The following is a 26,508-nucleotide window of genomic DNA, read 5'->3' on the forward strand; positions in this document are numbered from 1 at the left end:
AAGAGTTATTGCCTTTTAATTACACGTGCTATTGTAGCATCTATAAGGAAGAACATTTTAAGCTTAATTGAGACCAAATGTGAAGTTAAATTAAATGAATAACTAATTAACATAATGTTCCTGCATTAGCCCCGAGTGAGTGCAGAGGCCTGAGAGAAGACAGGTACCGGGCCTCTGGTGAGCAAAATGTGCGCAGAGCTGGGAGGTTGGGGGGATTGGTACAGAGCTGGCCTGTGTGCAGCCTGTGTGGAGTGAGTGCAAAACGGTACATGGGAGGGCGGGGTCCTTCAACCTTTGGGATTTTTGTCTCTCTTTCACCTACAGCCTAAGCCCTCATTTTTGAGACCTGGCTCTGGGCTCCCACAAATCTTCTGAAGTTTTCTAATGGCTCTCTTGCCTGTCTGGAGTACATGTGTTTGTTTGTTCATGCGCTGGTCCTTACCCTAGCATAGGATAGCATGACAAGATTTATATTAGCCACTTCTGTCTTCCAATTCTCACTGCCTTGTCATATTGATCATCCAAGGCCCATGAATTCTTCCTTCAGATGCTATCACATCTGAAGCCACCAGGATTGCCCCTACCAGCCCTTATCCACCAGCCCTGTTGCATCAGGTCTGGACTGATGAGGTAGCCCTCAACTGAGGTCACTGTGTTCTTTTGGCTTGTGTTCTTTCTATTTTCATATTCTGACTTATCTGCTAAGGAGACAAGAGCAGCAAGTGTGACTAACACTTCACACCGATCTCCCTTCACACCGATCCTATGCCTCGAGCAATGCTATACCCTAGTTCTAGATGAAGAAACAGGAAGAATGTGGTACATAATGGCACTGGGATGGAGAGAACCCCCAAGAACCACTCCTTCCACACTGACCTCAAGAGGGTGGTAGGGAGGAATCTGGGGAGACAGGAAAGCAGTCCTCCTTCTCTGCAAAGGAACTCCAACGCCTGCCTACCGTGGACTCTACCATGGGATGCTATCACCATCTAGTGGCCTACAGAAGTAACACAGCTTTGCCTTAAAGCCTGTCCTTTCCACATAATGTCAGGTACTGAGCAGACTGCCATGTGTCAGCCCCTGCCCTATACCAGGTCCTGAGTAGAAGGGGTTCCCGAATAACTGCTTCCTGCAGAACCAAAGTGACGATCAGGCAGGTGAGCTTTATATTTTATTGTTGAGGCCAGAGTGTCCAGCTCCCACACTGACCGACGCGACGTCTCAGTGGACGATGCAGTGGATGTATTTTGTATGGGGGTCTAGAGTCCTGCTGTATTGCAGGTGTTATCAATGTCATGGCTAATGCCCTCTGGGAATGCCAGCTGTCACAGTCCCAGATCACCAATCTTTGTTGTTCATGTGACAGTGCTTCAGGAGCCCCAGGGCTGCTGCTCTGCTAGGCCTTGCCACAGATAAACAGAGGCACAGTTGGCAAAGGACGTCTGTGTTGGTGCTGATGGGCAGCTTAGAGGTCAGGCGGAAATGCCGGGAGTCGGCCTGGCATGTCGTGAGCCAGGGCTCAAGAGTGGAAGGTGCGTGCATCAGAACGCCAGGCGGGAGGTGGGCACGAGATGGCTCTGAGCGGCTGCTCAGTACCAGTTACTAGGATCTTCATTTCTTGCTAAACCTGGCACCTGTGCTCAGGGTTAAGGCCGGTCCACAGCCACTTCCTGTTCGTTCTTACAGGAGCGCTGCCAGGACGGGAGCATCCAGCACTTAATACGCATTGGTAGTTGCCATTGTGCACAACACCCCTTAGCTTTCAGAGCACTGACCCCAATGTCTTCATCCACTGAGGTGTCTTCAGGGTGAGGCAAGGGAGGTACTGGACTCCGAGAGTGGCCATGGTCAGGAGCCGAGAGCGAGCCCCTCCACTTCAGTCCTCATGACAGCTCCCTCACCCCACCCAAGCCTTGCTCTGCAAGGCCAATGCTAATGCTTCTAAGAGGCTGAGTTCCAACAGGATCACGTGGAGGGTAGATCAAGAGGGTCCTCCTCGGGGAAATACAGGAAGAAGGGTAATTCATGGACAGAGACGAGAGAGAGGCCTGGCACCCTGGAAGCCAGGTGAAATCCCTCACTGGTACAGGGTGATTACTGAGGTTATAAGTTAACATGGGACGGAGAGATGCACCTTTTCCAGGCCTTGCTCCCGCTCGGAATCCAGACAAGCAAGAGTCTGAATGTGCCCTTCCTTTCTGCTTTCAGCTCGGTTTGCCATTTTCCCATGCTTGGCGCTCAGCAGTCCCTTCCCGTAGAGTTTTCGGTACCCTTCCTTAGTGGCAGTGTAGCTTTGGGCTGGACCGGTCAGATCAGGAGGCTTTGCCTCACGCTGTGACACTGTGACAGAAGTTTCCATTCTCTTGCTCATAAGAAGCACATTGGGTGCCCGGCAGGGATGGCCTATACTGTTCTTCCAATCAAGGCCTCAGATTTGTTTGTACCTGCGTGAACAGGGGAGGGGGGATGGAAGAGAAAGTAAGCCATGACTTAATAAGCGCCTGCCTTTCATGTCTACTGTCCATAATTAGGCTTCCCCTTTACTTGTTGGGCAGGCGCTAACAAGTCAGAATAATATGGGAAACAAACTGTTTCGGCCACATTTGGCCACTTCCCAAAGAGCCTCACTCCCTATCTCATTTTCTCTGTGCCTCAGACCAACCCTAGCAGGCATCTGAGGGAAACATCCCCATTATGTTCAACGATGCAGAGACTCAGGCGTTTGCCAAGGTCTTAGACAGAGGTGAGTGTACAGAGAAACCAAGAACCTCCAGGGACTCGAGGTTCTCAGCCTAGAGCTCTCCCTGCTCCAGTAAATCACTATCCCTTTCTTAATGGGCCTTCCAGGAAGAACCAGCCTGGGAGGGCTGCAGTGCCCAGGAAGACAGGCCGCCCCAAACCTGGGTTCTGTTTTGGGTCCTGCTAGGACTGTCTCCTCACTTCATGAGAATACCTGCCCCTCAAGGTGGCCGAGAAGTGAGCGATACAGTTGAGGTGAGCCTGGCCTTCAATCCAGCTCTCTACACACTTTTCTCCCTTTCTGCTTTTCTATCTCCCCCTGGCTCCCCTTCAAGCCTAGCCCAGAGAATGTTGGTGAAAGGAGAAAACTTAATGCTGTCCAGTTCCCTGCTCCTGCCCTTCCTCCAGAGCAGGGAAGGGAAGGGCAGGGCAGACTCTGTGAATGCCTCCGTGTGCACCACTGCTTCCTGCTTTCAAGTTTTCTCCTTGTATGATGCCTTCTTAAAGTGGAAGTGCTTCCCCAGATGCTGTGTGGGTTTACCATGACCCCAGGGGCTGGGGGGTTCTTCATTTACCATCCGGCCCAGGTCCGGGCTGTGCCAGCTCCTTTGCTTAGTAAGATACTTCTGCCAGAAGAGCCAGCAAGGTCCTAGGGACAGTCGCCCAGTCACCAGCACCTCAGCCTCTGACTCAGCCACTGACCTCTGTGACTTCCACACCCACCACCTCTGGGCACCAGGCAGAAACCACACCGGACTAAGCACTGTTGGCAATTTGTTCCAGAGGCTTTGATTGGTCGTCGCCCTTTTCTACACAGTCCAGGCAGAGGGGTCAGATGATTTCTGACATTTAGGAGGCGTCTGCAGCTCAGCCTCAGATCAGAGAAGAAAAGGTTCTGGGTCTCTGGCCCCTCTGCCTCACAGGTGTATCCCAAGCCCTTTGCAGCGTCTCGGATCCCCTGAGAAACAGTTCCCAAGCACCATGCTCTGACTAGCTTGAATCTCCAGGTGTGGCTCCCAAGGAAACAGAGAAAAAGCTGGATGGCAGGAGGGAAAAATCATATGCAGGAGAGGAGAGGATTTCCAGGCAGCCCACATCCACAGTCATACTTGAAGGAAATACTCACAAAAGTCATGGGACTTGAGGAAAATACTATCGCGGGTGGGTTAGGGCCAGACTAGAGCTATGGAGACACACGGGGACAACAGAGGCAAGGTTAGTAGTTCTGGAGAGGGATGGGGGTCCAACAGCACATCGAGGGTGGCTGCTTCAGGGTTCCTGAGGCCCACAGTGGCCCAGCACAGACTGAGTATAGAGTAACTGAGCCCTGGGTTGAGTCCTAGAAGTGAGATTAGGAGTATGGCCTCCACTGCTAGAAAACTCACCCACTGTTTCTGCTGCGGGCCGTCTTCCAGGCCAGGATCTCTTTGTACACCAACCTGCAGAGGAGCTGTGGGGGGATTCGGGGTAGAAAGAGAAGAGGAGACACTGAGCTTCCAGGTCAGCTGGCCCATGGGACGGTGGCTGAGAAATTAAATGAACTTCCATACAGGAGAAAGTAATTCTGAGCAAAGGGCAACTGCCATTCCCACCATCCCAGAAGCCCCAGTGTTTTATACTGGAGTTCCGGACTGCACACACAAAGCATTCCCTAACTGATCTCTTTGTAGCCCAAGACTGCTTACCAAGCAAGCCAAGATGTCGGCAGAGATGAGCATGTAGAACACATTGTTCCAGCCTGTGGGGGAGATGAGCCCGGCCAGCAGGGGCCCCAGAGCCGCACCTGTACAGAACAGTTTCATGAAAGCAATATACGCACCTTCCCCAGCCACCCTGGGCAGCACGCCTGGGGGTGCACCCGTAACAAGGCCGGTGTCCAGCTGTTGGGAGTCCAAACAGTGACAAACCTATGGAGCCGGTGCCGTCAATGATGGCCGTGACAGTGGAGAGGGCCTTGGCGTTGCCCTTCAGGCTCTCGTGTGTGCCCTGGGGAGACAGAGTGGAGTGGGGCAGCTCAAGCTAAGCAGAACCGCTTGGGAAGAATGGTGCTGGGAGAAAGATGACTCGGGTGTGGGGAGGGGCCCTGAGGTTGAAAGGAAAGAGCCCGAGGAGGTTCTGCAGGACAACAGATGGGAACGGGAGAAGGGGAAATGTCTCTGTAGACAGAGCCCCTGGCCCACCCTCAGCCCAGCCTGGTGCCCACGTGTGGCTCACTCACCAGGTCAGCAGAGACAGCTGTGGTGATGAGTGCATAAGGGCCATTGACCAGGACCCCACAGATAATCAGCATCACTGCGAAGACAGCAGAGATGGTGTTATGAGAGATGAGGGGCCGTGTGCAGCCCCCCGCAGCCCCAAGTCCAGAGCAAGCGACGTCCTTGCCCTTGACTCCACACCCACCCACATCGAGGAGTTCCCCAGGCAGAGGCTCGCTAGTGACCGAGTGGGATTCACACCACCTCCTCACCTATGGAGCTGGTTATCCCATTCTGGCCAATGTAGTTGTACAGGAACATCTGAAGGAAGAAGGACATGTTTCCTCTTGCTGGACTAACCCCTGCCCGCTCTGCCATTCTGCACATCACTTGTTTTTCCTGCCTTGTACATCCTCAAAACGGATGGTGTAACTATGGTAATCTCTAATTTCCTTTTTATCCCAATCTTCTCGTTTTGAAACAAGTATCATGTAACACAGGGGTTCCCGGAACTCACTCTGTAGCTGAGGAAGACCTTGAACTCCCGATTCCCCCCTGCCTCTACCTCCCAAGTACTGGGATTACAGGCATGTACCACCATGTATGGCTCTATGATTTCCCCTCCCCCAAACATCTTCTCAATCTCACTGTTCCTTGGCCAAAACCTGCCGCAGCTGGTGTCCCTCTTCTCCACCAAGGTTAGATAATCACTAATCCCATCCTGCAATTATTGACCCTGGTCTCTTTTCACAGAGCCTGGTCCTCTGCCGACTCTCGCTTTTCCTCCTCTACATGTGCCCAGGAATACACATGCACACATGAACAAAGGCATAGCTATGCATGCAAATATGAATATGGATACACAGGTGTGAGGCCTAGACACCCGACCCCGAGCGTGTGCATGCTGAGACCGTACGCACCATGGGAGCAGCCAAGATCAGCATGACGCAGCAAGTGGTGGCCCTGCCATTGGTGTAGTCGCTGATGAGCCCTGCCATGATGCCACCTGAAACACATGCTCACTCACACGCTGTCCCTGACACTACTGTGCTGTTCCTCATCTGCTACCCAGGTTTGTCCCAACACCCTGCCCAGTGCTGGCTGGCCTTAGGAATCAGCACCTCCCTCTGTAGTCTTCCCCTATTCCCATCATGCCGAGAAACCAGAGCTCACTGGTCATTTTTCTTAGGCCCACCCAGTCTAGCAGGAACAGGAAAGAGAATACACTAGGAGGCTTTTCCGCTCTGCCCAGATCATGGCCAGCTGTCCCTTCATTCTGTCCCTCTGCATAGAAGCAAACAGAAAGACAGAGTGCCAGGACAAAAGGACAGGGCCTCACCTATGATGCCACCAACATCAAAGAGCGTGGATAGGTCCCCAGCCTCCTTGGCACTAAAGTGAGCTTTGGAAAACAGAAAAAACATAATCAGACACTCAGGGAGGTTTGGAACGATGCTCCTGAATGAAACAGCTGTTAGAGTTCCTGTGACACATCACTCCTGTCTGAGGAAAAGGCTGAGGCTCCATGGCCAAGTGATTGGCTAGGGCCACCAGGTGGGTTTGCAGCAGCTTGACACACACCCTCTCAGGGACAAGTCCTACACTGCTCTCTTTCCCTGAAGGATGACCTAGACCTTCACAGCAAGGCCTCTCCTGCAAGCCTGGTACTTGGCTCATGAGAGCATCTTCAGTTCTTTCTCCTGGAGTATAACAGCTCTGACTGGGCGTGGGCCCAGCTCTCTCTTTGATCCACTCCTGACTTAGAAGCAAGCTCCATGGGGGGCTCTTCCTAGGCAGGCCACCGTAGGTCTGTATTAATGCTCACGGCCACAGGAAGAGACCTATAGGAAGATGGGGGCTCTGGGTTTAGAAAAGGGGAACATCTAGAATCTTGACTTGTTACTCCACCCTCAAAGCTGACTCATACTCTGAAGTCATCAGCAAAGCCACAAAACAGATTCGCAACGCAACGTCTGCAAAACTGTGGCAGCACCCTCAGAGAGAGGGTCCCTCGTGTAGAGCTGTAGGTCAAGCTACAGCTTGAGATCTGACCATGACTGGTCCCCATGGTTTCCTGGTCTCCCATTCAGAGTGCGTGTGTGTGTGTGTGTGTGTGTGTGTGTGTGTGTGTGTGTGTGTGGTGTGTGTGTGTGTGTGTGTGTGTGGTGTGTGTGTGTGTGTGTGTGTGTGTGTGTGTGTGTGTGTACAGTCGCTGTCTTTTCCCACAGCTGGGAAGGCGTAAAGCATCTCTGGGCTAAAGGTCTTAGGTAAAGGGTGTGGCTCTGAATCCGGGGCCAGCAGAGTAGAGCACATTGCTTTTTGGTATGTCACCCCATCAATGGCAAACCAGAGACTCTGAGCAGGTGGAAATCAAACAGCCCATAGCAGTGATCTTCTTTCACCTTTGCATCCTTGGACAGGGGCAGTGGAGAGTAGCTTTGGGGCAGCTCCCTCAGTGTAGCCCAGAAGACCACAGTACAAACACATCGCTCCCATAGTGGTCCTTGGAAGAAGAGCCATGGAGTCCATGGAGTCCATGGAGCGGGAAAGCTCACACAGCCTCTTCTTTGAGTTGGAGGTGTTTGAGGCAGACCTCCACCTACCTTTGAGCCAAGTAGCCCACACTCAGGCTAGGGAAAAGAGGATTGCAGGACAGAGCTTTTGCCCCTGAGGCCCAACCCAGCTCCGAGAGGGTAGGTGGCTGGAGACATGCATGGGCTCAGCCTTGCCTGTGTACTGGAGTGAAACCCAAGTATGCTATCTCCCGGCACCAGAAGTGGCCTTGGCCTCCTCCGAGACCCTTTTTGCTCAGCTCCTCTTCTCCTGGGACTTACCCACGTTGAAGATGTACAAGGGCAGCCAGTAGAGAAAGGTGTAGCTGACCAACTTGGCGAAGAGCAGACATAGAGAGAACTCTATCACACCCTGGGGAGCACAAGAGAGACACAATGGAAAGGGGCTCAAGAGATGCCCAGTCTAGTGGAGGCCCTCCAGGTGGCCAGCACCACCCCATGCCTAGCATCATTCCCACACAGAGCAACCTCAAATCTACACCCCCATCCTAACGGCAGCAGTGTGCCTAAGGCTGCATGTCATACTGCCCTTCTCATGCAGCCCCCCCACCCCCTCACGTCTAATAAAAACACCAGAGAGACTGTCCTCCCTTCCTTTCACAAACATCTCACCGGGATTTTGAGTGCTCCCAGGAAACTGATGGCTTCAGGCTCAGGGCCCTGCTCCTTGGAGGAACTGGCTGCAATGTCCACACTACTTTCCCTGCTGCTGTAGGGACTGTTCACAGGATCCTCAGGGTTGTCCCGTTCCTTCTCCAGGTCATCCTGAGGAAAGAAGACGACCCCTCCTTGTGGGCAGGGCCATGTACCCACCTTCCCTAATGGGGAAGACAGCCCCGTTGAGAGGTAGGGGGTGCTCATCCTGGAGAAGGTGGACGCTTCTTTCTTGGGCAGGCAGGCACATTAGGTTGTGGGGCATTTAGCCTAAGAGCCCAAAACTGGTTCTGTGACGTCACTAGACCACAGCTCTCTCCTCCAACCCTGGGCCCTCCCATGGCCAGTTCCTGCGATGTGGGGAGGAGACAGGGCTGGGCTGGGGTGTCAGACTCACATGGTGCTGGGGAGGGGTGCAGTCCACATCTTCTGGGTCTGGGGGAGAGGATAGAGAAGTGCCTTTCTGAGAAAGGTTGTCAGTACGCAGACCCTCGCTCTACAGTGGAGAGTGAGCCCTACAAGTCCCATGTGACCCCCAGCATTATGGGAGCAGGTTGTCTAGGCCTACCTGCCTCTTGTAGAAACTGTCATAACTGCTTCTTGGACTAGTAGTTGTAACACCTGACCTTGCTAACTCAAGGCTGTCAGAGAATGGGGAAAAGCCAGTAGCTGTCTACACAGCCCTACGGCAGAGCACAGGCTAACAGACAAAACGTCGACGCTACATTGTCCCTCTTACGCCTTCAGAAATCCTACGGAGCAAGCACTGCTGTCCCTTTACAGATGGAAAGACAGTGTCAGGGTCATCTGATGCCCTGAGCGGCTTTGCTGGAATATCCAGCTGCTTCGTCCCATGAACATACCTTACATCGTGGGGGTGGGAGGGGTCCACTCACACTCAATAAGAAAGAGGAAGGTGATGACGCCCATGACAGCAGTGATAATGCCAGGCACGATGAATGACAATCCCCAGTGCTGGTTCACCCAGACTCCAGCGATCAGGGAGCCCAGAATATTGCCCACAGATGTGTGGGAGTTCCAGATGCCCATGATGAATCCCCGCCTGAAGAGAAGGGAAGGGAAGGGGGGCAGTGAGTAAGGATGTAAAGTGAAGAAGTACAATAATAAGTAGAAAAAAACCCACAAAAATATAAGTGAAGTGTGTACGTTTTTCATTGATTGAACCTTATTTTAAATTAGCTTTGAGCGATAAAGTTAATTTTATGCTGAAAAAATGACCGGCCCAGCTACGCTCAAAAGGCTACCTCTTGCCTTTGGGATGTACACACAACTGATATTCTGAGTCCCCAGATAGTGCAGGTGATAGCCTTGCCTGGGGACCCATTGCTTTAGCAGGCCCTAGGACCAGCATAGATGGGAACTCTGATTACAGGGAAACTGTGAACCGTCCATCCTTCTCTTTGACCCCAATCAGTATCACTCTAAAACAGTCGTCTTCAACTGGGGGGTGATTCTGCCCCTCAGGGGACATCTGGAAACATCGGAGATGTTCAATGGCCATAACTGGCTGCGTGTTTTGCTACTGGCATCTAGTGGGGAGATGCCAGGCATACTGGAAACAAAAAACAAAAGCCAGCAACCCCCCCACTCCCAGAGCAAACAGTGGAACAGCTCTGTCTGTCCGTGCGGAGGGTGAGAAACTGAAGCGAGCTAACGCAGAAGCCAGTCTGAGAAAACAGCGTGGTGGAGCCTTTTATCTTCAATCAAAAATGGAAATTCACCTGTTATAGGAATTATAACTAAGGCTGCCTGCTCTGTGGGCTAAATCCTAAAGACAGAGAAATAGCACTGCCCTTTAGTCTCAGAGACGGTACTTCTCAGTGGGTGAGACCTAGCAAGAAGACACATTTTCTAATTCCCCCCGACCCCCGAAGTGCTCCAGAACCCCCATCACCCCGTGCCCCACCCCCACCAGGGTTGATTGCACTCCCTCATCTCACTCACTTTCCCTTCCCAAACCAGTTGCCAACACAGGTCACCACAGACGGCCAGCCCGTAGTCTGAACAAGGCCATTGCAGATCTGTAGAAGAGAGGGAGGGTGAGAGTTAGCTCAAGCACCTTGGGTAGAGCTGGTTCAATGATGTGGAGCCCTCCACACACCCTGCACTGAACCATGCCTTTCCCTCACTTGCATGTCCACACACAATGTCACATGAGCTGGCTTCTCCTAGCTCAAGATCATGTGAGCTGAGACCTGACTTCTCATGCGTCTCAAGCAGATTCAGTGTAGTGCCCACGACAGGCTCACTGAGCCAGTCACTTGAGACTTTGCGGGGTTGGAACAGGGTCCAGAGCATGGTGACAGAAGGGACTAGAAAAAGGAGACCAAGTCTCTGTTTGCTCTGACCTGGGGATGGCCAGGGATCCAGAAGGACCTCTCTTTGAGGGGAACAAAGGCCCAAGTGCTGTGCAGACTCATACCTGGATGAGCACGAAGTACCAGAGCATGTGGATATTCCAGAAGTATCCCAGGCCGAAGAGGGAGGTGAATAGGCCACTGAGCACCATTCCAGCTGAGAGGTAGTAACGCAGGGGCAGCCGCTCCCCAAAGATTCCACTGGAGAGAAAGATGGGTGAACTCCAGGTTAACGGAGCTCTATATCCAGTCTACCACCTCCCTCTCCCATATTACTGAAGCCACTGCGGCATGGTGACCAGGGCTGATCTGTGTCCTTCTGCATTCCAAGGATGACTCTGGTCCTCCCTTCCAGGGATCGTCTGCTTTATTTGACACGACTCTGACAATTCTGTTGCCCGTGTCCCTCCTTGCTGGCTGACCGCTCCATGTCACGTGTTTCCTACCAGCACAGTCTCTTTCATCAACTTGATGGTTCTACCTACCGTGATTCGTGAAATATCCCCTCCTGCATGTGTTTGGGCCCCATGTGTCCCTTCATGCTTCAGGGTCATATTCAGATTACCTTCAGGATACCTTTTCTTGGCTGTCCCTAACTTTCGTTAAAAAAAACTCGACACTCTAAATTCTAAATTCTCCCTCCTTTAGTCGTGGGAGCCTCTGAAACACCACCTGTCCTCAAGTTCAGCAGCTTAGGCAGCAGTCATGCTAGCTTGTAACCTTCCTTGTCTGCCACAAGCCTACCTCAGCTTCTCCCTCACGCCTGGCTCAACTCCTCCCATGGTTCTCCCATTCCACATCCTGGGGCAGGCCCTCTGTAAATGACCTTATCCTTAAGCCCTGTCTCCGGCTGTTGCTTCTGTACCCCTCTGGTAACCCTGTGAGAGGTTCCGCCTGCATGCCATGACGTTCCCTACACATTTCAAGGCTCACCTCCTCCAGAGCCTTCCTTAACTCCTTGTCTTCATCCCAAGCTTGCACTATATGACTACCCGACACTTCAACGATTTTCAATTAGCTGCTAGCTGAGGGTCCTTCTACTACGCTGTGAACTCCCTGAAGGCCACACCCTGCCTTGTCCATCAGAGGATTGCTGGCAGCAAGCGCCAAGTTTGCTAGGTGAGACCCACACTGTTGTATAGTTTAGACAGCCCTGGGTAAGCTTCTCCTTGGGAATCTACTTGTCCAAGGCTGTGCTTAGGGAACCCTGGTCACACCTGCCAACACTTCCCTAAGTGGAGCATCCAGGAAGCTACATAGGAAAGAGCTCCTGATAGCAGTCCAGCAGCAGCAGGTGGAGGAACAGCGTGGTGACCACAGAGAGGGACAGAGGCTGGCCATGGGCTGATAGCCTGGGTGGGGCCTTGGCCTCAGACCTGCTCGGAGGCACTTTCAGCTCTCTCACATTAGTCTGAAGCCCGAGTGAGGAGAAACAGAGAAACAGCAGCTATGAAGAACCCACCCACCCCTGGCACCCCCAACGGGCATGGGGTCTCCCTTTCTCTTACCTAATAAACATGCCAATGGCATAAGCCACTAGGAAGGCATTGTCCACAGCTCCCAGTAGCTCCTTGTAGTCATCCTTGTCTGAAAGCAGATGGGAATGAAGAAACCTGGCTGAGTGTCTGCTCTGCAGAAAGGTCCCTTTCACTTCCAAGGGGGGATTAGGGAGTACAGGAGGCCATGTGCCCTGTTCTTACCGAACGGACTCCAGCTGCACCAGGTGGTATCGTTGAGATCGTGGGTGTCATTAATGGGTCTGACAATATCTGAGCAGTTCTGGTGCAAGCGGCTCTGGGAGGCAATGGCATACATGGGTCAAGGGTCATACCATGCCCAGAAACCCACTTGGCCCAGAGAGAAGCAAGAAACCTGCTACTCAGTCATAAACACCGCTGCTTCCCACCACAGTCCATGCTCCTTCCTGCCAGTAGCTCCTCCAACAGGGATAGGTAACCATCCAATAGCCACGAATGGAATCCACAGAGCCTGGACCTCCTGCCTCCTTAACTCACCCACACCCACCCACGGTGCTGTCTGGGAGGTGGATGGAAATGGAACATGTAGGAAGGTTGTAGGAAAGAGCCACTGACATGGGTGTCTGCCGGGTGGAAGGGTCAGGCCTAGTGACCAGGGTAAAGTAGATTGGGAGGGGATTGTCTGAGGCCTAGAGCATGCAAGTGCAGCACACTGCTAGGCCCAAGCTGTCCCACATTCTTCCTTACCAACCAGCCTCACCTTAATGATGCTGATGGGCTTTCTGGACATGTGATAACAGACATAGATGAGGAAGGTGAGCAGCAGGATGAAGCCACGGAACCTGGAGGAGATAGGAGCATCCCTGTCTTTAGAAGCCCAGCCACAGCGTCCTCAAGGCCAAGGCAACCACCAACATTTTGCCTTTAGGCTCTCCTCTAGACACAAGTTCCTGCGGCAGAGGCCAGGAGTGTCTGGGAGCAAAGGGCCCCTGTTCACACACACAGAAACACACACACACACACACACACACACACACACACACACACACACACCCCTCCTGCCACCATCTTTCCAACCTCTTAGCCCCTCTAGGGCTTCCCTGAGGCAATGCTGTCTGTTTGTGTAGAACAGGTATGGCCACAGAGAGTTAAAATCGTTTCCTAAATGTCAGAAATGATGGGCATGGGGTGGAAATAAAGGAGAGAGGGGTCTGTCTGCAGAGTGAGAGCCATATTCGCCTTGTGCTTAGACGACAGCAGACTAGGTCCAGACGATAGGAAGAGATGACTCAGCTGAGACAGCTGGTGACAAAACCTGAGTCCTCTCCCTTTGGGTCCCTGGCTAGTCGATTCCACTGGACAGAAAGATCATGATTTCCTCCGAGGCTCACATATCCCATGTTCACTCCCTTGCCCTCCTGCTCATCCCATGTGCCAGCAAGATGGAAAGAGCAGTCTAATGAGGAGTCTCTCAAAGTTTCCACAGCAGCGTGCCCACTTCCACCCAAGGGTCTGGGGAGAATCCTATAGCACCCTGATGAGTCACTGTTTCCACAGCAAGGCATCAGCTGAGCTGAAGCAGCAACCAGGAACCAGGAGGTATATGGAAAATAGATCTCAGAATGGGACTGACTGAAGAGTATAGCTCAGAGGCAGAATACAGGTTTAGTATGCTTGAAGCCCTGGGTTTCAACCCATCGGCAAACAGACCAGCCTGAAAGAAAATGTTAGACAGTAAAAGGCTCAATGCCTCTGCTCATTAAAGAACAGGGTAGAGGAGAAGGATGAACAGACTCTGCAGCGCTCATCTCTCTTGGCTTCATGAACCTAAGGCAGATATTGGATGCTTGCCCTGCCCTGTATGGTAATCTGCCTCCAAACTCCAAACTCACTTCCCCCAAGCATATAATTAAGCAATGCAGGCCACCTCTTGTGAAATAGAAGGTGTTTCTGCAGAGCCTGAATCGAGTTGAGCTGCCAAACACTGTCTCAGTTCACCCTGGACTTAAGTTTCCTACCTGGGCATCTGTTCTATTCTCTGCCCTGTATTCTTCATTCTTAACCTTGGATGGTTGTACAAACCCGTTGTCCCAGAATCCAGTAGGCTAAGGCAGGAGGACTGGGAGTCTGAGGCCAGCCTGGACTACACAATGAGACCCAATCTCAAAGTACCTCTTTGGCTACTTGTTCCCAGGCATCTATGTGACTCACACAGGTCTTATAGGGACTTCAAGGAAGCCAAGGCTACCCCAGATGCCTGCCTGTCTCAAAGACTGATATTAAAAAGCTTGGTGACACCAAAGTTTCCCAGGCCTACCAGCTGCCATTTAGCTTATTCCTAGTTCAGGGATTTCTAGAATATTCTGAGAAACTTTAGAGAGAATACACAGCTAACCTAGGCAAAAAGCAATAGATGGAAGGAATCTGCAGCCTTATAGTTAACTGGGATGTTGCTTAATCCAGGGGAAAGCAGGCAGATTTGAGTGACAAATTCCACTCACCAGGTAAGCCCTTTCTGCTTCTGGCTTCTTCAAGTGCACATGGATGGTAGCATCGGCCCCACCCCCCACCTATGTCACTCTCATCCTTGGGTACCTATAAGTGCCACAAAGCTTGGTTTGTGTGACCACTTATCTTGGCTGACCGCACAGAGGTGCCAGGGCTACAGGTGTGTGTGGCCACAGTCATGACCTATCAGGTCTTTTCTGGTTCTGAAAGACCTTTCAGAACATTAAGTCCCACAGGATCCCCTGAGAACACAGCAGTGATGACTGGTCAACAGAAGACCCCAATTTTACCCGAGAAGTCAGAGGCTGTACCTCAGCAGACATGCCAGAGGCCTCATGAGCTGCAAACAACCAAGAAGGCACCAAGAAGGCAAAGCCAGCCGTTTGAACCCTCCCGTTCATGTCAACTCCCAATGTCCACACTGCTTCACTCCCACATATCAGAAGCATCCCAGAAAGGCAGGTCCAGCCCACCTTTCCCTGGCTTCCTCCTACCTGAGTTCCCAGCTGTTAGTCCTTATCTGTCCCATGCTCTTTCCATCCAGAGCCCTGGCCCTTCCAACGGTAGGTAGGAAATGCCATTGCTTTTCAAAAAAAAAAAAAAAAATAGACTCGCCCTCGAAACCACCTTTATGAGAAAGGGGAAGAAAGATCCTGCCTTCTGCAGATCACAGGGGAAACAAACACACAGGGAGAATTAGAGCGACTGTGACGTAACTGCAGGAAGCCTTGTGTCCCATGGGAGCACAGGAGGGACACCAAACCCAGAGGGATAGAGGTGGTGTCATGAAAAGGTTCCAGGAAATATGATTGGTTTCAAAATCAAGCAGGAGATGGCTAAGTCAACCAGGCCGGGAGATGGGCCAGGGAAGAAGCATCAGGGAAGGCACAGGCATGAAATAACACTGCCTGTGTGAGAACACTGCATGGCTTAGGATATCTGGAAGAGGAGACTGAGCCAAGCACAGAAGCAAAAGAGGCTAGATGAGGTAGGACCTAGGCTGTGTGTGCCAAGAGGTAGAGTTTGGGCTATCGTTTGAAGAGGACAAGAAGAAGCCACTGGGAGGGTGAGGCCTTCCTAGGAGTGGCTATGAGCCAGGTGAAGCCAGGGGGAAGGCCAATGTGAGCTTCCTCACTGCAGGGTGGTGCCCATCCCTGTGCCTTTCTATTCTGCTAGCCACTTCTAGGTACACGGCAGCCTCACAGGATGCCCTAGATATATCTCAAGCTCATGTCCGTAGAGACAAGTAAGTCAGGCAAAAGATAGTCTAATTTTCTAAACCTGTTTACTCCTCTGAGAAGGGCTTTTTCACCTTGTTCACAGAAGTATTGACAGTTGTTTTGTTACAGATCTTACAGCAGTCCTGATACCCAGTGGGCACTTAAAAATGGCTGTTGTTTCACATTAGCACAGGAAGAAGGGGAGTTCCAGGACTTCATTGCCTGGCAGAAATTCGGAGGCCATTAGACTTTCCTCACTACTTCTCAAGGATGTCTACCTAAGTCTCCCAGAACAAAAAGACCTAGGGATGCTAGTTCCTTCCCTTGCTTAGGGAGGGTAGGGTAGCTGCCAGAGAGCCTGCAACCATGCAGGAAAGTGACTCTGAGTAGCTAAGGTCTTCCTCAGGTCAGCCAGTCCACACTAGTATTCTGACCTGTGATTTTTTTTCAGCCTCCTGCAGGGGCCTGCCCAACCTAGATCACAATCTCCCAACCAAAAACCTGACCCCTAAGTTAGCAAGAAAGACAGGATCCTTGAGAGCCAGGGTTTTTAGCCTGGGCTGTATGGTGTTAGGCTGACACTGGTTTCCTCTGGGGCTTCCTGCCTGGCCTCTTGAGGGTTAAGCTCATTAGCACTGCTGGGCCCCAGCAGTGTTGGAGTCAGGCCTCCTACCTACTAGCCAGTGCTCCTTTCAGGGCACATCAGGTGTGCATGGGAAGGGCCCCCAGTGCTGTCATCAAAGGGGCCTAGGACCATGGGGGATAAGTTAAGGGTGGAGCTAGACTGAGGCTTCAAGGAACTCAAGCTCACAGCTGAGGACTCTGAGCAGGGCAGGACCAGCAGGTTTCACTTTTCACAAGCCCTTCCTTCCCTCAGAAACCAAGAAGCCCCATAGGAGGAGCAGGGAGAAAACCTAGAGAGCCACACGGCTGCCCTGGTGTGGAGCTGGACTGAGCAATCAACCAGTCCAGGGGTCAAGGAACACGTGGGGGAAGGTTCCCAGACTACTCCACACAGGGCCAGCTGTCCCATGACCCTGTAAGTCTCTTTTGTTAGCAAGAGGTGGCACTTTCTTAGAGTCCCACCTCCTCCACCATATGCTGGTTACTGAATAACCAAGTCAGATAGAGAGGGACTAGCTATCTCCTAAGTATTAGCTGACAATCCAACTTATTCTTTCCCAAGACCTCGATAATAGCTTTATCACTTCATTAAGACTTTGCACTAAGAGTGATTCTGGGCTTGAACAGGGAACAATCTGTCCCACACTAGCAAGAGATAATTAACAAACACCACCCCTACGTACCCTCATCGATACCACAACAAGCCATCACGACCCCAAGAGTAGCCTCTGATCTGTGGAGAGGTGGGAACAGGCCCCTCTCCTCAGTCAGAGGAGACCTGACTCTTGCTTTGCTCTACAACTGCTTCTCTGATAACCTTGCCCATGACTTAAGAGACAATGGGGCTTTAATCACTCCCAGTCACTGACCACTGCCCCTGCTTCAACCTGGGACAGCCTCGAGGACCAACATCAGGATGTGACTGCAGGTGACCTTGGCACTTGCCCTGAAGAAATGGACCTGGTGACCTGTTCCTGGGTGTGCCGGTTCTAGGGTCAGCAGGTTCTCAAAAGGATAGAGGGCTGGGTACAGTAACAACCAGACCGGGATCAATTTGGACTGTGCCACCACTGTCACCTTCTACCAAGTCCTCCACCAACACTGGGAGATATCCTAGTGGGGAAGGGCCAGCCAAGGACAGATACCCAGGGGCAGAGTCCTGGGTCATGCCTGCAGTATTCAAGAGTGAGCAGGGACAGGATAGGCTAGGAAGGCCTCTGAGGAGAAAGCTATACTGGGGCAGGGAGCAGGCCTGTGGAATCCCAGTCCCCTTGTCCTCCTCATCCTCCTTCCACTAGCTGGGGTCTTAGCTATTGCTCTGAGGAGTGGAGATAGATGACTTAGGGCTCATCTAGTTAAGAGGTGAAAGTTCCATACTTTTCAACAAAGGCTGTTTTCCGAAGAGCACAGGTATAAATATGGCGACGGCCACATAGCTGTAGTCCTACTCAGGGAAGGAAGTAGGACGATGGCCTTCTGGGACCCTTAGGAGACCTTGTCCTTGCCCCACCCTCACTGTCTCCTGAGCATGCAGAACTAAAGGCCCAACTCCCCCACCATCACTTAGTGACAATCAGATGGGGGTGGAATCTGGTTTCAGGGCTCTGTCCCTATTGGCCAGCTCTTCTGAAGCCCAAAAACTTGCACCCTTAATGTGCTGCAGCTTACAGCCTGGTGCATCCATTCTTTCTGAGCTCTCAGGGCTTCCCTATTTGGTTTGACTTTCTTCTCAAATATATAGTCCTCTTCCCAATAAATAAATGAATAAGTAATACCTTAGCCACAAACATCATCTAGAAAGTTCTGAGTTCCTGTGGTTACTGGCCTGTGGTTTCTTCTCTGGGAAGGATCTTGGGACCCAGTCTTATGTCCACGAATCTCTCTAATCTAACACTGAATCCCAACAAGAAGCATGGGGCTCTATGGGCCGGCTCATTGCCCTCGTGACAGCTTTTGTGCCCTGTGGCCAGTGTTACTTTGGGACTGTCTAACTCTAATCTCAGTGAGTCCTGGTACAGCTTGACTGAAGAAAGATCCTGACCAACTATGCAGACAACTCCAAGCCATTTGCTGCCTCCTAGACAGTCCACAGAGCTTGGGCTGACACCCATTCAACGTGGTGGGGGCTGGGGGGGTGTCACGTGGGTCCATCCTTTAAGAAGGGAAAGAGGAAACATCCAGGGGAAAAAGAGGAAACCCAGAAACCAGCTGCTTCGAGCTGCAATAAGAAAGATGTGGGGGATGGGCCTCTAGGTCACATGCTGGTGACAGGAAGATGATCAGACTCCAGCATTCTTGGGATCATTCCTCTGTAGGACAGGGCAGCCCCAGCTTTCACCACAGCTCTTCTTAAACAGCTGCTGCTGCTTCTTCTTCTTCTTCTTCTTCTTCTTCTTCTTCTTCTTCTTCTTCTTCTTCTTCTTCTTCTTCTTCTTCTTCTTCTTCTTCTTCTCCTCCTCCTCCTCCTCCTCCTCCTCCTCCTCCTCCCCTCCTCTTCCTCCTCTTCCTCCTCCTCCTTTTCTTCTCCTAATGAGTACACTGTAGCTGTCTTCAGACACACCAGAAGAGGGCACTGGATCCCATTACAGCTGGTTGTGAGACACCATTTGGTTGCTGGGAATTGAACTCAGGACCTCTGGAAAAGCAGTCGGTGCTCTTAACTGCTGAGCCATATCTCCGGCCCCTTAAGCAGTTCTTTCTGCCGCTTTATCAAGCATCTCTTTAACGGAAGCAGGAAAATAAGATGAGAGACAGGAACCATCTGGACTCAGATCTGATTCCAGCCCTCTGGCCACAGAATAGGGAAAAGGACATCAGACTTTTACGCCAAAGGAAGCTGAGCCTTCATTTCTGGTTCTGCTAACTTACTGTGACTTTTGAGCGAACTGTTTAACCTCTCAAGCCTCCATTTTATATTTACAATAAAAAAGCACTGCCTAAAATTGTCATAAGAGCTGATAAACACAACGGGTGCACAAATATCTAACACGGACAGCATCTCTCCATGTGTGTTTGAGTACTTTTCTGCTCTATCTTCCTCACCAACTCCACCACAGAGATCAGTCTGTCAGCATTGCCCAGCTTCCACGGGAAGATTAAGGTACAGGAAAAACACAGTGTGGGAGTCAAGCTCCTGCTCCTCCAGCCTGTGAAAGCTGGCTCCCTCCACACCCATTCCTGCTCATCCAGCTGCTGTGTCACCCTGCTCCCTCCTCCAGGTCCTGACTTTCTCCTCCACAAAAGTCCTCGGGAAATTCACCCAGCCCTTTAAGCATCGGCCACAGTCATCTCTCTGGAAAGATGCCCCCGTTGTCCCAGCTGCCCCCAGGCACGCCCATGAAGATATTGGCACAAAAGGCAAGGAATCAGGCAGACCTAGGGCTAGGGACCTCCTGAGTATTTTTGGTGGTACAGAAGTGCCATGAATTAGTGGTGGTCTACTTGGTCTTGACAGGGCGTGGAGTAACACCTCCTGGGCTGAAACTCCACAGACAGCCACCCTCCACACACCTGGTGCCACCGGCTCACAGTCCCACTCCAAGGACTGCTTTCTGGCACACCCTGCTCCTGCTGGCTGGAGTTCTAATTAACCAGTACCCAGACAAAGACTGATAGATTTAATGATTCAAGGTCGCCTCCTCCCAGTGGGTGAATCCCTTCTACAACAACTATTTCAGCTGCCTAGCCAATCCCAACTACAGAGGCCTAAGTGCTTTAAAAAGCCTTTCGTTTACATGTGTATCTTAAAGATAAAAAGGCTATCAACTTGAGGGAGGGGTTTGAGGGAGGGGAGCTGGGAGGAGTTAGAGGGAGGATAGTGAGGAGGGAAGGACATACAATTCTATTCCAAATAAAAATATTCTTTTCAGGCTGGGCTAAGGTGGTGCAAATGCACCAGGGAGGCAGAGGCAGTCGGTTTGAGGTCAGCCTGGTCTCAGAGCTAGTTCTAGGACAGCTAGTCTGCACAGAGAAACCCTGTCTTGAAAAACAAAAAAGAACCCAAATTTTATATATATGTATATGTATGTGTGTGTATATATATGTATATGTATGTGTGTATATATATGTATATGTATGTGTGTGTTTATCTATCTACATATATACATATATATATATATATACATATATATAAAGAACTGAGTAAATGTAAAAACCAAACTCTTCATTTAATCTTACTAATACCCTGAGAGAAACGTATTTCCCTTTTCCTTCCATCCTGCGGAAATGTGGCCTCAGAGAGACTAAGTGGTTTGTCTACAATGACAAATGATGGTGATTTCTTATTTTCCACCCACATGATCATCGGGGTACAGTGGGAAGACGAAAGGCTTAGGAGTCAGATTAACCTGGATCCAACTCCAGTCCAGTCATTTGCCAGCAATACAATGCTGTACAAACTGCACACTTTCTGTGTCTCGTGTTACCAGTATGTCCCATGGGGGGAACTAACGGTTCACTTAAAAAAAAAAGACAAATTAGTAATCCGTGGTACACAGTAGTAAGGAACGCTTATAGAGTGACAGTCAGTAGTAAAGCTTCTTGGGGATTAACACAAGCCTGGCACCCATCCAAATGTTTTCCGTTTAAACCTCAGCAATCTTACGAGTAGGTATCTTGTTACCCGTATTTCACAGGTGAAGAGTCCAAGACTGGTATCTTCACGTCAATTTTGATGCTGTCCCTAGGGTTCATTTCTAACTTCCTTTCACACTGTAAGTCCTTATCCTGTTGTCTCCACCTCAGCTTACATTTTATTTAGCACAGGAAATGTGCATTGGTTTGACATCCGTCTGTAATGATCCTTGGTAACGACAGAGAGAGTCACAGTTACCGCATGCTCCTTACATGCCAAGGGACTTCTACTTCTACCGCTATTTAATACTTCATGCTCAAAGCCATACTCACAGGAGGCAGTTTTCTTCAAAATCAATTCAACTGACCTCTAAAAGGCACTGTGCATGTATGAATCACGGCCCTTTGACACTCCGTGTGTGCAGTGCTGCTTCTAAGCTTGCTAACTCGGGGCTGTGCATGTAGCTAAGTAGCAGAGTACTTGCTTGGCTTACCCAGGACCTTGGGTTCCACACCTAGGGCAACAAAGCCAAATAAATAAATAAATAAATAATATTGTGTGCTTTCTGTACTGAGAGGTTGGCATGTGACTGGTTCTTTACCACGATTCGCCGTCATTTTTCCTGATATGTGCTATTTTGGGCTGAGGTTGTAGCTTGGTGGTAGAGCATTTGCCTTGCGTGGTTGTGGGATGTGTTTTGTGGATGGTAATGCAATTTGCCTTGCGTGGTAGTAGGTGCAAGTGGTTAAGTCTGGAAAGCAAGTGAGTGTGATAAGATCATGTCAGGGCGGGCTCAGGTGAAGATCAGGGTTCCTGGAAAGCCACCTAGATTTTGTCTTCTACCTTTTAAAAAGGGAAATGCTGAAAAGTAGAATGGCTTTGCAAACCAATGCTCATCAGTTAGTGTTAGCAGCCCTGGGAAATCAGAACATAAAAGCAGTTTTCTCTGCATTAAACTCACATAGATAAAATGTCATTATTTGTGTAAATAGTTCAGAAATTTCTGTATGATAAAGTACACAGATTTCTGAAAGCTGTCTCTGTCTATGTTGTTGTTGTTGTTGTTGTTTTCTTTTGTGCTGTCTGGGGATTGAGACTAGGGTCCTGCGTGTTCTAGGCAAGTGCTCTACCAGTAAACTGCAAGCTCAGCCTTTTTCTATTCTCTATTTTTGAAATGGGGGTCCCTACTTGTCCAGGTTGGCCTTGAACTCATGATCCTCGTACCTCAGCTTTCTGAGTATCGGACAATTACAGGCCTAGCCACATGTTTCCACTGATCCTGGTGTTCCTTTGTCTCATGGCAACATGCAGTGTTGTCTGCCGTAATTTCAGCTACCAGCTAATGTTACCTAGGTTACAACTCTAGTTCTTTAATTTGAAATACAGCAACTTCCCAGGCCACTGATCCTCACCTACAAATTAGATGCTTAGGGACCTACCCTAAACTTACTCTTTTATTGTTTATAGTCTCTGCATATTATGTGAATGAGTCTCATATTTCTTTAGGGATGCATTTATTTTTATTTTACGTGCGAGCATTTACGTGTATATGTATGTTTGTGCACCACTTGCATGCCTGGTTCCAATGGTGTCAGAGGGTGTCAAATCCCCTGGAATGAGAGTGGCGGTCGGCCGTGAGCTGCCATGTGGGTGCTGAGAATACATCCTGGGACCTCTGGAAGAGTAGCCAGTGCTCTTAATGAATGAGCCATCTCTTCAGCCCATCTCATATTTTTTTGTATGTTGTATCTAAAAGTTTTTCCTAGAACTTGTGCTTCTTCATTCCTGTGAACTGAGTACTTACTCTTCTGACAGTCCCACTGAACAACGCTAAGTACGCAGTAGTGGACAGTTAGGGAGACTCTTCTGTCCCAGAGATTGCTAAGGCAGGATGTGCAGGAGCAGCACCAATCAGTAATCACACAGCAGTGAGAGTGTGACTGTCACGTACACTTGAAATGTTATTATAGCGCTCCATTTTCAGGATGCCAGTATAAGGAAGACCTTTTTCTTTCCTCTTAGGTGATCCATAACCCATGACAATTTAATAGGCGTTGTGTGTGTTTTTTTTAAACTGAACTCCTCAGAATGCAGAAACTTCCAGTGAGTTTTCTTGTTCTACAGGGTGACGTGGCTATTTGTAAAGTGTCCATAAGAATCTTTTCTTTTTTAACAAGAGCATATTTAGAAATGATTATGCAACCAAGGCCTTGCCTGGGTGTTGTATTAGACCAGGATGTCTTTTTAATATCAACTATATCGGCCCCTCTGAAGGAACTGGTGCTCCCTGTGTGGAGCCAACACTAATAGAGCACTCCAAGGGGAGTGCTTTTCTGAGTTCTCCATCTCACAGGAGAGGAAAGTCAGTTTTCCAGATCTAAAAGCCTTATGATATTTTGGAGGGGAAGGGGGGAGAGGAGTCGTAAAGAAAGAAGGATTTGCCCAAATCTATAGCAGGTAAAATCTGGTGAAGACAGTTTCTTGGCATCTTATCTCAAGGCAATAAATCGGAAAGTGAGTATTTAAAAACAACCAACGTGTGGCTATTTATGAAAGAGCAGGGCAGTGGCTCAGTGAGCAAAGCGCTCTCTGCACAAGCTGAGCTTCGTCCTCAGCGCCCACGCTAAAAGCCTGACGTGGTGGTGGTTGCATCTGTGCTCCGGGGCCCTGGAAGGCACAGACAAGCTGGAGCTACTGAGAGCTTTGTGAAACTCACTGGTAAATTCTGGGTCCCAGTGAGAAACCCTGCCTGTCTCAAAAAATAAGATGGATGGCTCCTGAAGGCAGACACCTGAGGCTGACTTCTAGCCTCCACTGCCAAAGGATAGATGGATACAAACACACACACACAGACACACACACACAGACACACACACACACAAACACACACACACACAAACACACACACACATCTTAAAAAAAATTTTTTTAAAGATTCCTTATGGAAACTTCCAGTAGTTCAAATTTAACATGGTCTACCTGGTTAATTAATGCTTTTGCTGGACATAAGTAAACAATGATATTAAATCTAAGGATTAAATCTTTACTGTGTGGATCAAAATTTTTTTCTTAGAGATTAAAAAAGAACCTGAAATGGAGTCATAAAGTAAAGGATATTTTGAAGAGAGAGCACCTTCCAGATAATCTGAATCTAGTCTGTCATTTATCGTGATTTTAGTTTTTCTTGACGTTGAGCACCTTGGGCTCTCTGAAGTGGTAGCTAATCGACAGGTCATAGAAAATATGTCCACTAGTGATATAGCTTCAAGAGTCTTAATGTACAAATGAGTCTATTTGTGTTATGATTTTAAAAATTGTGGTAAAATATACATAGCATAAAACCTTATCATCTCAACCACTTTTCAATGTAAAGTCAGGGCAGGTAAAGTCAGGGCCGGCAAGCACATTGTGCACCCATTGCTGCCATCCACTTCACTAAACGAGAACTCTCCACTCCCCTCTGAGTTCTCTTTCTACCCAATTATGACGTCTTCCAGCTCCTTCATTATGAGGGCAATGCACTCTCTCACCCTCATGTTTATACCCTTTTGAAAGTCATTTTATATCTTTCAGAAAACACAGAACTGTTTCATGGTTCCAAAATTTAAAAGGACCACATAAACTACCTAAAGGATTTTGTATATGATTAGCCTGAGAGGGCGAGAAACAAAATGCCACTTTTAAAAACCAGGCCAAATTGATCACTAAGTATCTGCCCAATCTCAAGATGACCCTTAGTTTAGTTTGAGAATTTAGATTTGGCAATGCTGTGTCATCTGTTTTTCAAAAGAAGCCAGCAACTATGTTAAGTTTTAGAGTTTATAAACGACGGTAACTAACAAAACATTTGAACACCCTCCCTTCCCAATCCCTTGCAAACTGAGTACACTGCCCCTAAAGTTCAGTAAGAGTGGCTGAAACTTTTCTTCCCAACATAAGGGTGACCTTGTGGTCGAGGGGACAGATGCTGTAAATGCCAGCTCATGCTTTTAAGGGTGACCACCCAGTGTTGGAGCGGCTGCAGCTCTGATCCCAGAGATCTGATCAAGCTAGGTATCCCTGAGACTGGACTGGTGCCCCCTAGGCAGGCTTAACGAAACCAGTGATTTCTGGCTTGTTACCTAATCCAGTCAATAGGGGACCTAAGCTCTCTGGCTCCGTTTATATCCTACCAGTTCTTGGCCTCGGTTCCCTACAGGCAAATCCGGATCTCCTTAATACACAGATAAGACTTGGAGGCACTCTACAGGTACCCGCCTGTGCGCCTGTGTTTGCAGATACAGGTGGCAAACCAGAAAGGATGAAGAATCTAGGCACCCTGTTTTTCACCGGGGTTGTACAGAAGTCTGGGCTAAAGTGGAATTAATAGTTCTGTGTTACTAACCTTCCACGCCTGCGCCACTGAAGGAGCCCTGCCAGATAGAACTAAATACCCCCTCCCCCACCCCGGGGACGCGCAGAGACATCCGCCGCCGGAGCAAGTCTCTGCGCGTCTTGGTAGCCTCCCTCCCCAGCCTCCCTGACCAGCCCTGCTCACCAGCTGTCCCTAGAGAAGGCGCGGAGGAACCAGATACCCGGAGCCAGGGAAGACCGCATCTTGCGGCGCCCGTACTCGAAGCTGGGACTACGGAGGGTGCAGAGCCGGCGCGAGTCCCGGCCAGTGTCGGCAGCGATTTAAATGCCCCGCCGGCTGGCCCGCCCCAGGCAGGCCCATGGCCAGAGTTCCCGCCCCTTGAACATGACCGTCCTGCCCTCTAGGTCACACCGAGTGCAAACCCTAGCTATCTTTTTGCGCTCACTAGCAACTGTTTTCTATGCACTGCCATCTATTTTCTTGAACGTTCTCTCCTTGTCAGAAACCGGCAGTCTGGAGTTTCCTGGGGCTCCTATTTCTTGTCTGAGCTTTTCGGTTTCCACTACCCACGAGGGGATGGGGAACTGAAAACAGCAGCCCTTACAAGTCATCAACTCGGTGTAACGTCCGGGCTCCGGCAGTGCTACCTGTCCTAAATGTTTCTGTGCCCTGACACAGTGCAAATCAGGCGCTCTGTGCAAGTGAGCGCAGTGGGACTGCCACATTGACTTGTCCTTAGAGTGCGGGCGCTCTTCCGGAGCCCTGGAAGTGTCTCAGGGATCCCCAAACTCACCTCTCTGGTTCTGGTTCTGTCTGCTCAGATTCCAGTTTACTGAGCCTGCCCTGAGCCTTCCTAAAGCTCCACTAGCCTGTTCTGCCTGCTGTAACAATGTTGCCAGCACTGCAATCTCCCCTTTCCAGGCACGCAGCCAGGTGGCAGTGAAGAGCTACAAGGGTCTTCCGTGCTCATAAAAATGACTGCCTCTTGATTGATGATTTCAGGGTGTATTTCCACCTATAAAAAGAAGCTGTGATGAGATTCTTGTATAGGAAACCGAGGGCAAAATACCGAGGGGTGGAAAGGGAAAGTATTCGCCTCAAAAGTAAACTTGTTAATAGTACATAAAATAGGAATGTGTCTGTGCAAATGGGTTTCAGCCCTAACCCCACCCACCCCTAACTCCTAGGAGTGCCCAGTATTCAGAGCAAGGT

At 50.0% G+C, this 26,508-nt stretch overlaps 1 protein-coding gene across 3 annotated transcripts; it reads right to left on the bottom strand.

The window, feature by feature from the left end:
- Nucleotides 1-25,956, bottom strand: Slc37a2 (solute carrier family 37 member 2). Of its 3 annotated transcripts, NM_001191994.2 has the most exons (19): nucleotides 25,480-25,594; nucleotides 12,778-12,859; nucleotides 12,240-12,333; nucleotides 12,048-12,126; nucleotides 10,605-10,740; nucleotides 10,127-10,203; nucleotides 9,058-9,224; nucleotides 8,559-8,596; nucleotides 8,120-8,272; nucleotides 7,769-7,859; nucleotides 6,274-6,336; nucleotides 5,855-5,940; nucleotides 5,207-5,255; nucleotides 4,958-5,031; nucleotides 4,647-4,725; nucleotides 4,425-4,522; nucleotides 4,125-4,189; nucleotides 3,866-3,922; nucleotides 1-2,444 (listed from the first exon to the last, which is right to left on the bottom strand). In NM_001191994.2, the coding sequence occupies exons 1-18, from the start codon at nucleotides 25,536-25,538 to the stop codon at nucleotides 3,892-3,894; spliced, it is 1,521 nt and encodes a 506-aa protein (NP_001178923.1). In that variant the 5' UTR covers nucleotides 25,539-25,594; the 3' UTR covers nucleotides 1-2,444; nucleotides 3,866-3,891. The 3 variants fall into 3 exon arrangements, with proteins under 3 accessions (NP_001178923.1, NP_001399445.1, XP_038937857.1); NM_001412516.1 differs by lacking the exon at nucleotides 3,866-3,922; XM_039081929.2 differs by lacking the exon at nucleotides 3,866-3,922 and having other exon boundaries at nucleotides 1,159-2,444; nucleotides 15,020-25,956.
- Nucleotides 25,957-26,508: the final 552 nt, after the last annotated feature.

This window comes from Rattus norvegicus, chromosome 8, assembly GCF_036323735.1.
Source record: "Rattus norvegicus strain BN/NHsdMcwi chromosome 8, GRCr8, whole genome shotgun sequence".
Taxonomy (NCBI): Eukaryota; Metazoa; Chordata; class Mammalia; order Rodentia; family Muridae; genus Rattus; species Rattus norvegicus.